Source organism: Montipora foliosa, chromosome 1 (assembly GCF_036669935.1).
Source record: "Montipora foliosa isolate CH-2021 chromosome 1, ASM3666993v2, whole genome shotgun sequence".
Lineage (NCBI taxonomy): Eukaryota > Metazoa > Cnidaria > Anthozoa > Scleractinia > Acroporidae > Montipora > Montipora foliosa.
In genome coordinates, this window is record NC_090869.1 from 17,943,000 (window position 1) to 17,955,499 (window position 12,500).

A 12,500-nucleotide genomic window follows, 5' to 3' on the forward strand; every position below is an offset into this window, starting at 1 on the left:
AACTAAGGATCAAGTTAATGATGCACGACCGTAGTCAACTTAGCGGATGACAAGGAAGGATCCTAGAAGGATACAGGCTAATTTTAATTTTAGAGAAAGTGTAGGAGAGAAACCCTGACAATGCACACCCCAAATAATCATATTTTAACCTCTATATATATATATATATATATATATATATATATATATATATATAGATATATATATATTGCTAGTCTATATCCTGATTATGTAGTGTCCGTATGGATATTACAAACAATAAAATAGCAGTAACATAGCGATGATCGATAAAAAAAAAGTATCTTAGGTATCGGACGTTAATATATTTGAATGCAACGCTTTTTGAATGAAAACCAACAAATATCGTAGTGAGCACTTGAACTAGATTTATGAATGCAGGCAATGAGTGTCGTACTGTGTTAAAGTTCTAGCTGACCGGTTTGATGACTTAGCAAGCCTCTGGACTAATTTGCTCGACTGGTGAACTCATTTACAGTGAAACCTCTATTAAGCGGCCACCCTCGGGGGTAACGGCTGGTGGCCGATTAATGGAGGTTGGCCGCTTAATAGAGGTTGGTCAGAAATTAGCGTAATCTTTAGAAGAAAGGTCACTTTATTATAATTATGTCCCGAAACTGATGGCAATATGGCTTACTAAATTTCTCAAGAGAGCAACAAGTCATGTTAAAGCAGTTTTGAAGTGAAAAAGTATGAACAGAGGTAGCGGCAATGGCTTGGAAATTCTATGTGAATACTACTTTACGGGAGAACGGGAGACAATCTGTCAATCTCTTGGTTGGAATAGAAGCTTAAGACAGAAGGATTTGAACTCAAATAATTATAGAAGAATATGCAAGGACAATTTATCTAGCTTGTTATTGAAGAATTCATTTGATTTGGCTGACGCACTCTATACTAAGCTTGTATGGTGAGTAAAAATTAAAACCTGTATCACTTAGCTTAGTGACAGTGGAATTGTACATAAAAACGTAGTAAAGCTGTGTTTGAATCTTTTTATCAGTCGGCACCTATCTCGGACTGTTTTTTACTTTAACAAGTTTTCAAAGCAAAGCCAAACTAGGTGTATTAAACTCTTGGGGGAGGCTTAATAGAAGTGACACTACTAACAATTACAATACAATCTACTGGTGAACTCATTGCTTCAAATGTCCGATGGCAACTTAGAACAAGTACACTCTGTGCAATTATTCACGGTTCAATACACCTCCCCCCCCCCCCCCTCCCAAAAAAAAAGGGCAAATAAATTCAAGAATTAAATCTCCGCTCGATTTGACAAGTGAACAAAGTGGTTCACGCGATTAGTGAACTCGTAGCTTCAATCTCCGTTCAATATTTAATTGACTTCATGAACATTGCGGGAGCGTTAAGCTGGGGCAGTTTATCCTCATTGATTTTGCACGTTATTCCGAGGTGAAACCAGCCAATGAAATTTCATGATTAAAAAAATGCAATTTGTAACTACAAGGGGGGTCTGGGGTCTACCATGCTTGGTTGAGGACGTGTTTTTTGGCTCTCCTGTAAAACCGAAGTTCAACAACATATTTTATGGCCAAGAGCGGTACAATTACCAAACGTAAGACCAGAGTAAGTGGCAGCACAAGTTCTGCAAGCGATATTTGCTCTCCAGAAGGAAAAAGGATTTGTGACTCTTCATTTTCAGACTCTGACACAAACTATACATACGTAGAAGCGAACGAGCAAGTGTTGCAGACAACTGTTATGGGTGAGAAGATAGCGTCTCAACTACAAGAAATACTCAACAGGTTAATGAGTGTTGAAACCAGGTTGCAAAAGATAGAAGGACTTTGCGAGAAGATAAGTAATTTGGAAAAGGCCGTGAGCAAAACCCAAACTGGGTTGAACTCACTTCATGAGAAGGCTATTGTGACTGACAAGAAGGTGGGAGAGGTCGAGAAAGGAATGGAATTTGCTAATGCCGAAATGGACAAGCGGAAAAAGAAAGAAGAAGAAATTGCTGCAGAAATGAAAGAGCTGTAGGATGGAATTTTATATCAAGAGACGTATAGTAGAAGGAAGAATCTTCACTTCTTTGGAATTCCTGAAGACGAAAATGGCGATGAGAATACAAGGGAGTTGTTATACAAGTTTTTTAGTGATGAACTAAACATTGAGAACTCAGATTCCATTGATTTTCAAAGGGTGCACAGACTTAGAAGGAAAAAACCAAGGCAACCAAGACCAATAATCGCTCGATTTTTAAGATTTCGAGACTGCGAAATGGTGTTTAAAAGTGTCCGAGAGTTGGGTGAAGACACCGACGTGAATGTATATCCTGATTATCCAGACGAGATTCGTGAACGAAGAAGGAAGCAATGGCCAAGAATGAAAAAAGCGAGAGAAGAGGGAAAAACAGCGTACTTTAGTAAGGCACAACCAGATAAATTGTATATAGACGGTGACCTGGTCGTTTTTTGATTTTTGATTATCAGGCATTTTGTTGTTAAGCTTAAGTTTTGTTGTCTTTGGTGGGGAGAGCCGGCAGAAATTTACATACGAATTGTTGCGACCTGTATTCCCAAGGCAGCATGTTGGATATTATTTATCTGCTGCTTTTTTATGTCCTTTGTTTAATGTTGTTTAGGCTCAAGTGTGTATTGTCTATTAGCTTGTTCGTTTTGTTTTCAGGTGTTATTCAATATTTTAAATCTATGCGCATTTCGATACATTTTTGGATGGTTACGATGTTCTTTTTTTCACAAAAGATAACGTCGATTTTAAATTAATATCTCTGAATGTTCGAGGGATTCGTTCTGCAACGAAGAGGAAAGCCCTTCTTCTATGGCTAAATAAACAGAAAGCTGATATTGTGTTTCTGCAAGAAACATATAGCACAAAGGAAGTGGAGCCAGTATGGAATACGCAGTGGAAAGGTAAGATGTTTTATTCACATGGGACCAATCATAGTTGCGGGGTGTTGGTGTTGGTAACTAAAGAGATGATCTAGAATTCAAACTCAATTCTTCGAGAACTGACGATAAGGGCCGTTTTATCTTGATCGATGCAACGGTTCAAGGTTCAGAATTTTTTTTCGTCAATGTCTATTCTCCAAACAAGGTTCCCGATCAATGTTCTTTTTTCAATAATTTGAATAGCCTCCTAGAAAATTATTACAACATTGTGGAACAAAAAATTGTTTTGGGAGGTGATTTTAACGTTGCTCTCAGCACAGACCTTGACTGCTCTGGGGGCAATCCAATTAAGAAAGATTCTCTAAGTTGCATTCAAAATATTTGTTGTAATTTTGATTTGGTAGATATCTGGCGGGCACGAATTCCTGATTGTAAACCCTTTACTTGGAGGCAAAAAACTCCATTTATACAACGACGATTAGACTATTGGCTGATTAGCGACTCGTATCAAGAAGAGGTCGAAAGAGTGGATATCATTCCACCGATTAATTCTGATCACTCGGCGATTGTTCTCCATTTTGATAGTATTGAGAAGCAAAAATTTGGTCCGTCTTACTGGAAATTCAATGCCAGTTTACTGGAAGACTCGGAATTTATATTGATGATTAACCAGAAGGTACCAGACTGGCGCGAGGAGTTCTCAGACGTTAGTGATAAAAGAGTACTTTGGGACTTGATCAAATATAGAATAAGGCAGGTCACAATTAAATATAGTAAGGAAAAAGCGCGTGTGAGACGTGATAAGCTTGCAAATGCTGAAAGTTTACTAAGCAGTATGAAGAAATTTGCAGTACTGATCCGTCGTGTGTAAAATAAGGAAAAATTGGAACTTGCAAAAAATGCATATAATTCACTTTATGAGCATTTATCAACGGATGCGATTATTCGCTCAAGAGCTAAGTGGTATGAATCTGGTGAAAAAAGTAATAAATATTTTTTAAGCCTTGAAACCAGTAGGAAATCAAAAAGCTCGGTCCGGTCGAAGGGCGTCTATGCGGATCTTAAATCTAAAGTCTCAACAATACCAACAGCCCAACAAAGATACACAGATTTGTTTAGTGAACATTTTCTAGAGTGGAAAGAAATTTACAGCTTGCCTTTCAAGGTTGCTCTGGATACAAAGTCGCGAGAATTTCAATATAAAATTCTCCATAGATTTTTAACTACAAACATCCTTTTAAAGAAAATGGGCAAGGTGGATTCCTCACAATGCTCCTTTTGTGGAACTGTAGACGAATCCCTTGAACATCTCTTTGTATCTTGTCCCATCATCACAACGCTTTGGAATGATTTGATTTGCTGGTGTAGAGGTATAAGTATCCAAATTGATTCATTTTGCGCTTTAGATATATATATTATTTGGTTTATGGAAAAGGAAGGACGATTTTTTGTTATTGAATCACGTTATTATTATTGCTAAACAATACATTTATTATTGTAGAAATAATGTTTTAATTCTGTCCTTCTCCGTTCTTTTATCAAAAATCGATTCACTTTATGATATTGAAAGTAGAATTGCAAGTTTAAATAATAAATTAAGTATACACTCGTCAAAATGGGGCAAGTAGATGGAGAGATAACAACAGTTCAAGTGCTTGTATCGATTTGCGCAAGAAATTTATAATTTGTTGCTATTAATTATTACAACATCCTGTTTATATATATATATTGTTGCTGTTGTTGTTTTTTTTTGTTCTGTTTGTTGTTCTTTGTGTGTGTAAAGTATTACATTATTATAGAAAAAATCAATAAAATACAAAAAAAAAAAAAAAAATAGAAATTTGTAACTACCATGAAAAAAAAAATCGAATTCGACCGAAACCTTGACGCAGTCTGTCATAGGCATCAGGGGTAATTATCGACAGTAATCGATCGGGAGACGACACTTAAAACTACACAAAAGGAAAAGAATCCACTCATCCTCACCTATCACCCACAAAAAGTCGCAGTTAAAACATTGTCGCCGCAGTCAGTGATCGCCAAACCAGTAAAATGTTTTCTCTACCACTTGTATCATTTAAAAGAAACAGTAACATAGCAAAATGTGTACCTAGAGGTGCACGAAAATCTGACAGTCAACCAGGAACTTTCAAACCCACGCGCACGACGCAAAACTTGTTCTCTCATTTAACCGTAGGCAAAACCTATGCATTTGTCCAATTGTCATCTATCGCATATCGTGTACATTATGCTAAAAGACCTGAATAAATTTAAAGAAAACGACAAAACTTTTAACTTTGTAAGACTTGTTTCGACAGATTAAACTTCTGTGATCTTCAGTTAATTAATGTACAAAGCGTAGAAGTTGAATTTATAAGTAGGAAAAAGTGCTAATTATGCTAGAAAAAACGAAATGTACATAAAACGTGACAACGTGAGAATTAAAAGTAACAAAAAGTTACTTAAAAGTTTTGTCGTTTTCTTTAAAGTTCTGATTTGCCTACTAATATCATATCATGACAAGATCCATCTACATAAATGAAACAGGGAAAAAATCTGCGGACTGCTTTCGCGAACATGTTAGTCGAGATGAAAAAAGAAATGACAAAGAGACGCGTCCAAAACAACTTCAGTTTTCCTAACCACTTCTCCCATAACAAGGCCAATCATCAAACCGAGGTAACACAGAAAGCCACAAAAATCCCAAACGAAACTTTCTTTTTTAACGTGGCACTCTTAATCCGTACGGAATCAATAAAAGCCTTTCATTCAATTCATTTATTCGAGTAAAGATGTCACCATTGTTGCACTAATGGAAAAGCTCCAGCTCCACCTCCTGCATAAACTGTTTATAACCCACAACTGCTTAGTTAATTTAACTCTATCCTCTCAACTCCTGTGGTGCAACCACATTTTCCAGTTTCAAATTTCAACTGGCTTGTTTTCACAATTTGCGATAGATTTTTTTCTTTCAGTTTTTAAAAGTTACTATAACAGCATAGTTGAACGATATATAAATTCACTTAGGTTATAAAATTATACACTACAAAATCATTATCTTTTGAGCCCCATTTTGTGCAGCCATGGAGGGGCATGCGCAGCACTTAGAAGGAGTCAATTTCAACTTCCAGCCACGTTCTACATTGAAGACGCCCTGAAATCTGAAGGTCCCTAATATGCACATGGTAACCCATTGATGCGAGAAATTTTGGTTTTATAGCCATGAGGTCATCGACCGTCCGTTTGTACGTACGTCCGTTCACCTCTCCATGTTTGCCAATGTGACCAGTATCATGCTAGTTTACAGCAGACATCTTTGATATTGTACATCCATGTTTTGATCAAATGACACCTGTCAAAACAAGGTATCCGCTAACCAGTATCACGTGACCATATCGCGGGCTCAAGTTTAGAGCTTACCGAGATCAACTGTTTATTTTTAATTAAAGTTTAAAAAACGATCTCTGGCTAAAATGATTAAAAACTACGAGCTTTTAAGTTGACCGCTGACCAGGTACTGGTTTTCGATTAGATAGCAGGCTCAACCCAGGTTAACTCACCTAAACATAAGCGAGGCTTCATTTCTCGCGCGCTTTCTGTGGCTCGACGTGGCTACACGGTCATACTACGTCAACTATAGTTCTTACACAGTCAACGCTTTCGTGTTCACGTGGAAAACGGTTTGGAAAATGTTTTATTACTACATTTTTCGCTGGTTTCAATCCAGTTTGACATATCATGATAGCTGTGGTCCACACTGGTGGCTACACAGTTAAGTTAAGCAACGGAGGGATATAAACTTAAAGCTGAGTGTTTACATTTAATTTGCTTAGATATGCTTTTTCTCTGTATTGCAATTTTTGGCATATCTCTAGAAGCTCTGATAAGGTTACTTGATGCCTGGAGGACCTATGACTAGAACAGAAACGAAAGGAGAGCGAAAGAGAACGACAACTACAAAAGAGAATACCACTAAAAGCTCATACTTAGTGAAAAACGTTACTCCACAAATCTTTCCTTGGGCACTAAACCATTTGTTATTTTCAAAAAGTGGTTTAATCGCTCTTTCCTTTGTTCAGGAATGAAAATAGAATGAAAATATTGTCCACTGGAATTAAATAACAATTATCTGTACTCTTTTAGATATAAAGAAAAAGTTGATTTGTTTGTTTTGTTCTAAAATGCGAGCGAACAAGTGCTTTTTAATCCTTTTGCCCAACTGGTTTTCGATGAGCGTCGACAGTGACAAGAAAATTTTTTACTTATGTTACAAACACGTAATGACAATGAGTTCTCGTAAACCTAGGGGTAATTTCACTAGCTTGTGTTTTCAAAAATTTGTGTAAAGCACCCAAACGTTATTTAAGTATTGGAGCGGACCTTGTTTGAAGTTCGTCCTTTCTTGGATGCATTTCCGTATTTTGCCGATTCTTCTTCCAAGCCAAGCTGGCGTGTTTCACCCGCTCTCCGAAAAAAATCGGTAAGGAGCGTCTTTGCCTTACTGTTGGTAATCGTGTTCCGGAATAATTTTGCATACATCATAATTATTGAATGATCTACGCTTGCCAAAATGTACGTGGCTCATATTTGTATGGAGCGTGCATTGAAGAGCGGCGTCTCCGATAGTTTTAAGATTCCTTGGCTTTATAGTCTTCCACCCGGGTACGGCTCTGATCTTCAGGGCCCGGTTGTTCGAAAGCGGGTTAAATTGCCTTAACGGGAGGTTAAATTTTAATCGCAGGTTAGTTGCGTTGTTCAACGGAAGGTTGACACTAACCTCGGTTTAAACGGTGGGTTAAATTTAACCCACCGAGCGAGCAGGGTTAAATTGTTAAACTCCGGTTAAATCAGGAATAAAGATGGCGGACTTGTTGTTTTGTGATTTAGGAGATTTAGAGCCGGAACTCAGTGTGAAATCGACGATTTCACAGACGAAGAGCTGCATGCTCGTTACCGCTTTCGACGAGAGTCTATTTTATTTATTACCAATCTTGTTGTTTTCGAGCTTTGCGTGAGATAGCTGAGGAAGCTATTTTGCAGAGCTCGCAACTTGCTCACCATGGCAACATTGCACGAATAGTTTATTATGGGATGCTAACCGCGGGTTAAACGCGCTTAACCCGAGGTTAGCTAACCTGTCCTCTAACAGTGCTTCGAACAACGCAATTTTAACAGGGAGTTAACAAACTCACGGTTAGGAAATTTAACCTCCGGTTAGGCCTAACCAAAGTTAGTTCAACCTGTCTTTCGAACAACCGGGCCCAGAGCAGCACCGATCGTTCCGATGAGCTGTTATATTTTCTGGATATGTAGACATCTCAAATCATCCAGGGCAACACGCTTTGTTCATTGTTCGTGAGAATGGCTAGGCTGGTCCGAGCAAGGCATTGGGATTACATTGACTGGTAAGGGGATAGCGGGAGACGTTTTCGAGTGAACAAGCTTTTGAATCGTGCTATATTCACCTCGTGAAGATTCGTCAGGCGCGCTTTCGTTTCTTCAGCGCTGTCACAAACAATTTCTACAAATGTAAGAAGAATTTATTTCCACTTTATACTCCATAGATAACAACTCCGCACGTACTTAAAAAGAAAAACCCTTCGACCATCAAAAAAGATTTTTGTTCGTATTCTTTTACCTTGCACAAAGTACACACGAACTCATCGTAAAATCTCTCACGTTGGTTTTCACGGTGTTGACGTGGAGAAACAAAAGTAAAAGCCAATCAAAACTCGTTGTTTCAATGATGTAATGATCGAAGGGTAATAACCAATCAAATCATTTTTCACACATTCCAGGAAAAATCACATTGTTTTGAACACGATTATCAAAGGTAAATCACAGACGCTCCTTTCCGATTTTTTTCGGAGAGCGGCGGCTTTTTTTTTCTCAGTTTTCCATTCGTTCGCTGAGAGTGTGCTTGTTTTCTTTTAAAACTCATGCGGTTCAAGAAAAATTCATTGCCAAACTAATGAATTCCAAAGTAATTTTCACTCGAAAAACCGATATCGTACTCATCGCTTCGTGATTCATGCGATATCAGTTTTTAGCGTAAAATGTACCGTGGAATTCAGTAGTTAGGCAATGAAATTTTCTATCGAAGAAGGCAAAGAAAATGATTTAATTATTAAAGCAGCAACCGGGAAAATCAAAACGAGGGACACTTCGAAACCGTTTATTTCCATTAACCCTACAGGCAGTAAGAATAAATAACCAGGGAGCTACGCTTTTAGGCCTGGCTAAATCTAAATATTAAAATAAGTCCTAAACAAAAGGTATCATTTCGAGGCTCCGAGGAATGAAATCATACAAATCCTCGAGATCATGTCTTTTGTTTAGGACTGAATCTTAATATATAAATCGAAAGTGGTCTATTTAGGCTGAGTTTCAGTCGATCTTAACTTCGCTTTGAGGAATTTTCACGAATACTGTTGTACCCCTACCCTTATAAAAAAGAAACATAGCGAAACTATAAGGAGGATAAACGGGCAAGCGATATTTAATGTTAAAAAAAACCTGCACTTTCTCCCACAAAGAAGATAAATTTCGCGCCTTTTCATTTTTTTTTTATTATATTCGACAATTCGCTGACAAATGTGTCCATCAAGTTTAAAATATCAAAGGGACGATTCATCTAATGGGAATAGGAAGATAAACAGAATCGTTTCGAAACAAAGTTGTTTGATGTTTGCTGGATTACACCGAGAAACACGCAAGGCCGTAAAATAAGGAAACTATATATCTACTGTCCGATCAATGGCAAAAAAACACTTATTTTCAGGTATATCACTGGTGTATTATTCGGCTTCCTTTGATCATTTCTGATGTTAAAAAAAAAAAAAGCAAAAAAACAGCAGAGCTATCAAGTGATACGTCTCTGTTAAATCACCCAAATTTACGCTTCAAATAACTCCATAGCAGTTCAATTTCCCCAAGATATGGTAGCCTTTTTCATCATCGCCTTGGTTGCTTTTTTTAACGTCTCCAAATCTCAGCTCTTTGACTGGAAGGGTGGACTTGTCAGTGAGCAGACCGCTGTCCTCACGCCACTGTGCGTCATTTTTGTTACAATTACAAACATTACTTTGTCTTGCACATGACGAAGTCATCCCGCATGCGCATTTGCCACTTCCAGGAGTTGCTCCGCCCCAGTACGTCATTTTGTTTGAATCTCGGGATACCCACCATCCACTGGGATTATGACTGGGTGCAAGCAATTTAGAGTGATAACACTCGTACTTGATAAACTGTTCGCAGTGTGCTGAGACTGTCGTGAGCATCGCCAGTTGGGAAAGGCTCACTCCGGTGTAATGAATGTCACGTGAGTAACACCCAGGCCAATTGCACCCATCCACCAATGTTCTGTTCTCACTGTCGTGACTGATGACTGTCACGCCAGCTCCATTCTGGCCAGTCATGTTACAGATGACATTAAAAGGCGCTAATGTTCCTTTACCATCAGGATCGATTAAGTGAGCTCCACTCTCTGCTGCGGGATGCAGTTGTTTTATATGGCTACAAGATTTTGCTGAAGAGGAGATATCATAAAATACCAAAGACATGTCAGACATCCTCTACTGGCAACTTCTTGATTTATATTCAGTGATTTCATCGGCACAAAGGCATGCACTCCTAAGATCAGCTGTTCATTTCTATTGTAAGGAGTTTTTTAACCCATTTTAGATGTCAGTTTTAGCAATGTGTGATTTAAGTCTGAGTGTTACTGCCAAAATTATGTTGGTTTTTCGTATTTCCTTTCTTACTTTTGTAATCTTTATTGAATTTATTATCTCTCGGCTTTTGTGGGTTTTGCTAGAGATACATTTGCTCCCGTACGATCAAGAATCAAGGGAATCTATTGTCCTTTGTATTTAGTTGGCATTTCTCTTGATAGTGTTCAGGAAAATAGGAAGTCCTAGTCAACGTGTTAAGATCGAGACGTAGGTTCATAGTTAACGCTGCTAGATCCCTTACGCGAACACTGGATTTTCGAAACCGCTTTGTTATGCACCAATCATTTGAATAATTTTTTTCAATTTTCGGGTAATCGAGCACTTAAATGTCAAAGTTTGGATGAGTTTATAAAGCATCACATGCAAACATAAACACAATGCCAAATTTTACTACATTCATTAACTTTTAACTGTATGCTTTTCGATTCAATGTGCAATTTTGAAATTTCTTAGAAGTGAAGAAATTTTTCCTAAAATTGTTTCGCAATTTTGTTATATCTGTGGCTTAGTAGTAAATTTAACAGCATAAGAAATTTGCAATCCATTCACAGTTTCCAACATTACGGTCTCTGCTATTCTAAAAAGCGTTTCACTAGCATAATAAAATCAGCGTTTTGTAACTTACCTATCTCGCATTTAATTCCATAGGAGCCGTTGGTACAAAGGCACCGAAATCCTTTACTAGTAAATCCGGCTTGACATGTTCCACCATTCAGACACGGGCTGCTGCTGCAGGGATTCTGAAACAAAAGACCAACGCTACTGGTAAGAAACCCGGGAAATGTTTAAACTACTTCGTGAGTCATATCCCGGAAAACGAGGCTGAGGAATGAGTGACTGATTGTTTATTGATTGTTTTTAAGTATACGCTCAAGAGTCAGAGGCATCGACAACGAGGTGCTGTTTTGGGAAGTCAGTCTAGATTTGAAAGCGGGACATTCATAGGATTGGCCTATGTTTTGTAAAAGGACAAAAGTAACGTGGGATTTGAATGCAAAAATGTTGGCGTAGCTTTAAACAGCAAACAAAGCACTAGAATCGCTTTAGTGAACTATCCAAAGCAAATTGCCAAAAATCGAACAAAGCAATATCGGAATTTAGTATACACTAAAACACTGGATAGCGTTGAAGACGCACTCTTACTGGCAACTTAAACTCCAAATATGCCTTGCTATTCACCTCCGAGCAACTCAGGCGGCCGGGATTTGCGCCCGAAAATGTTGTAATCGTTGCAGGAATAAATGAGATAATATCATCTTTTTGAAATATATTATCTCAGTTGTTTTTGTATATACTAAAACAACTATTCACCTCAGTGTCGGTGGCTATCCACCACACTAGCCACCTCCACTTCGGGGAATAGTTGTTGACTATTCAAGTTCTGATAGTAAATGTGATTGAAAGTTCTTAGCCTGGTAAACGAATGAGAAGAGACATTGATCTGCCAGTGATTCGGGCATTCTCGGAAAAATCCGAGTGCTCCTAAGTCGACTCGAGCCTAGAACCCTCCGATCAAATGAACCAAGTTTTTAAACGCTTCAATCCCACGAGTCTCCTGTATTTCAGTGGTGGGACATCCGAATTAGTAATCGGAAGGTCGTAGGTTCGACTCCAGCAAAGGAGAAACCGGATTCTTTCCGAGTATCCGGCCCGTGTCTCTGACAGATTACTATTATTCAAGTTCAATTTCCATTCTCGCAATTCTCATTTAATAGACTAGAGTTCGAAAACTACATCTTTAATTTTTCTTCCATGATGTTTCAAACAAAGCTTAACTAAACTGAAAAATGTATCATCTAAGCATTTTTACCTCAATTTCCAAGTAAGTGTGACCTCCCATGCTACTCAAGACAGACTCTTTTTGAGCAGTAGCATT

General features: G+C 38.1%; 1 protein-coding gene across 3 annotated transcripts in view; it reads right to left on the minus strand.

The window, feature by feature from the left end:
- Nucleotides 1-8,436: 8,436 nt before the first annotated feature.
- The window catches only part of LOC137991826 (neurexin-4-like), a 40,744-nt gene continuing 36,680 nt past the window's right edge, over nucleotides 8,437-12,500 (minus strand). For all 3 annotated transcript variants that reach the window (XM_068836873.1, XM_068836866.1, XM_068836878.1), the window contains 3 exons: nucleotides 12,435-12,500; nucleotides 11,250-11,364; nucleotides 8,437-10,419 (listed from right to left, as the gene is read on the minus strand). The exon at nucleotides 12,435-12,500 is cut by the window's right edge and continues 185 nt beyond it. In XM_068836873.1, coding sequence (XP_068692974.1) covers nucleotides 9,794-10,419; nucleotides 11,250-11,364; nucleotides 12,435-12,500 — 807 coding nt within the window. In that variant the 3' untranslated portion in view covers nucleotides 8,437-9,793. The remainder of the gene's footprint in view (nucleotides 10,420-11,249; nucleotides 11,365-12,434) is intronic.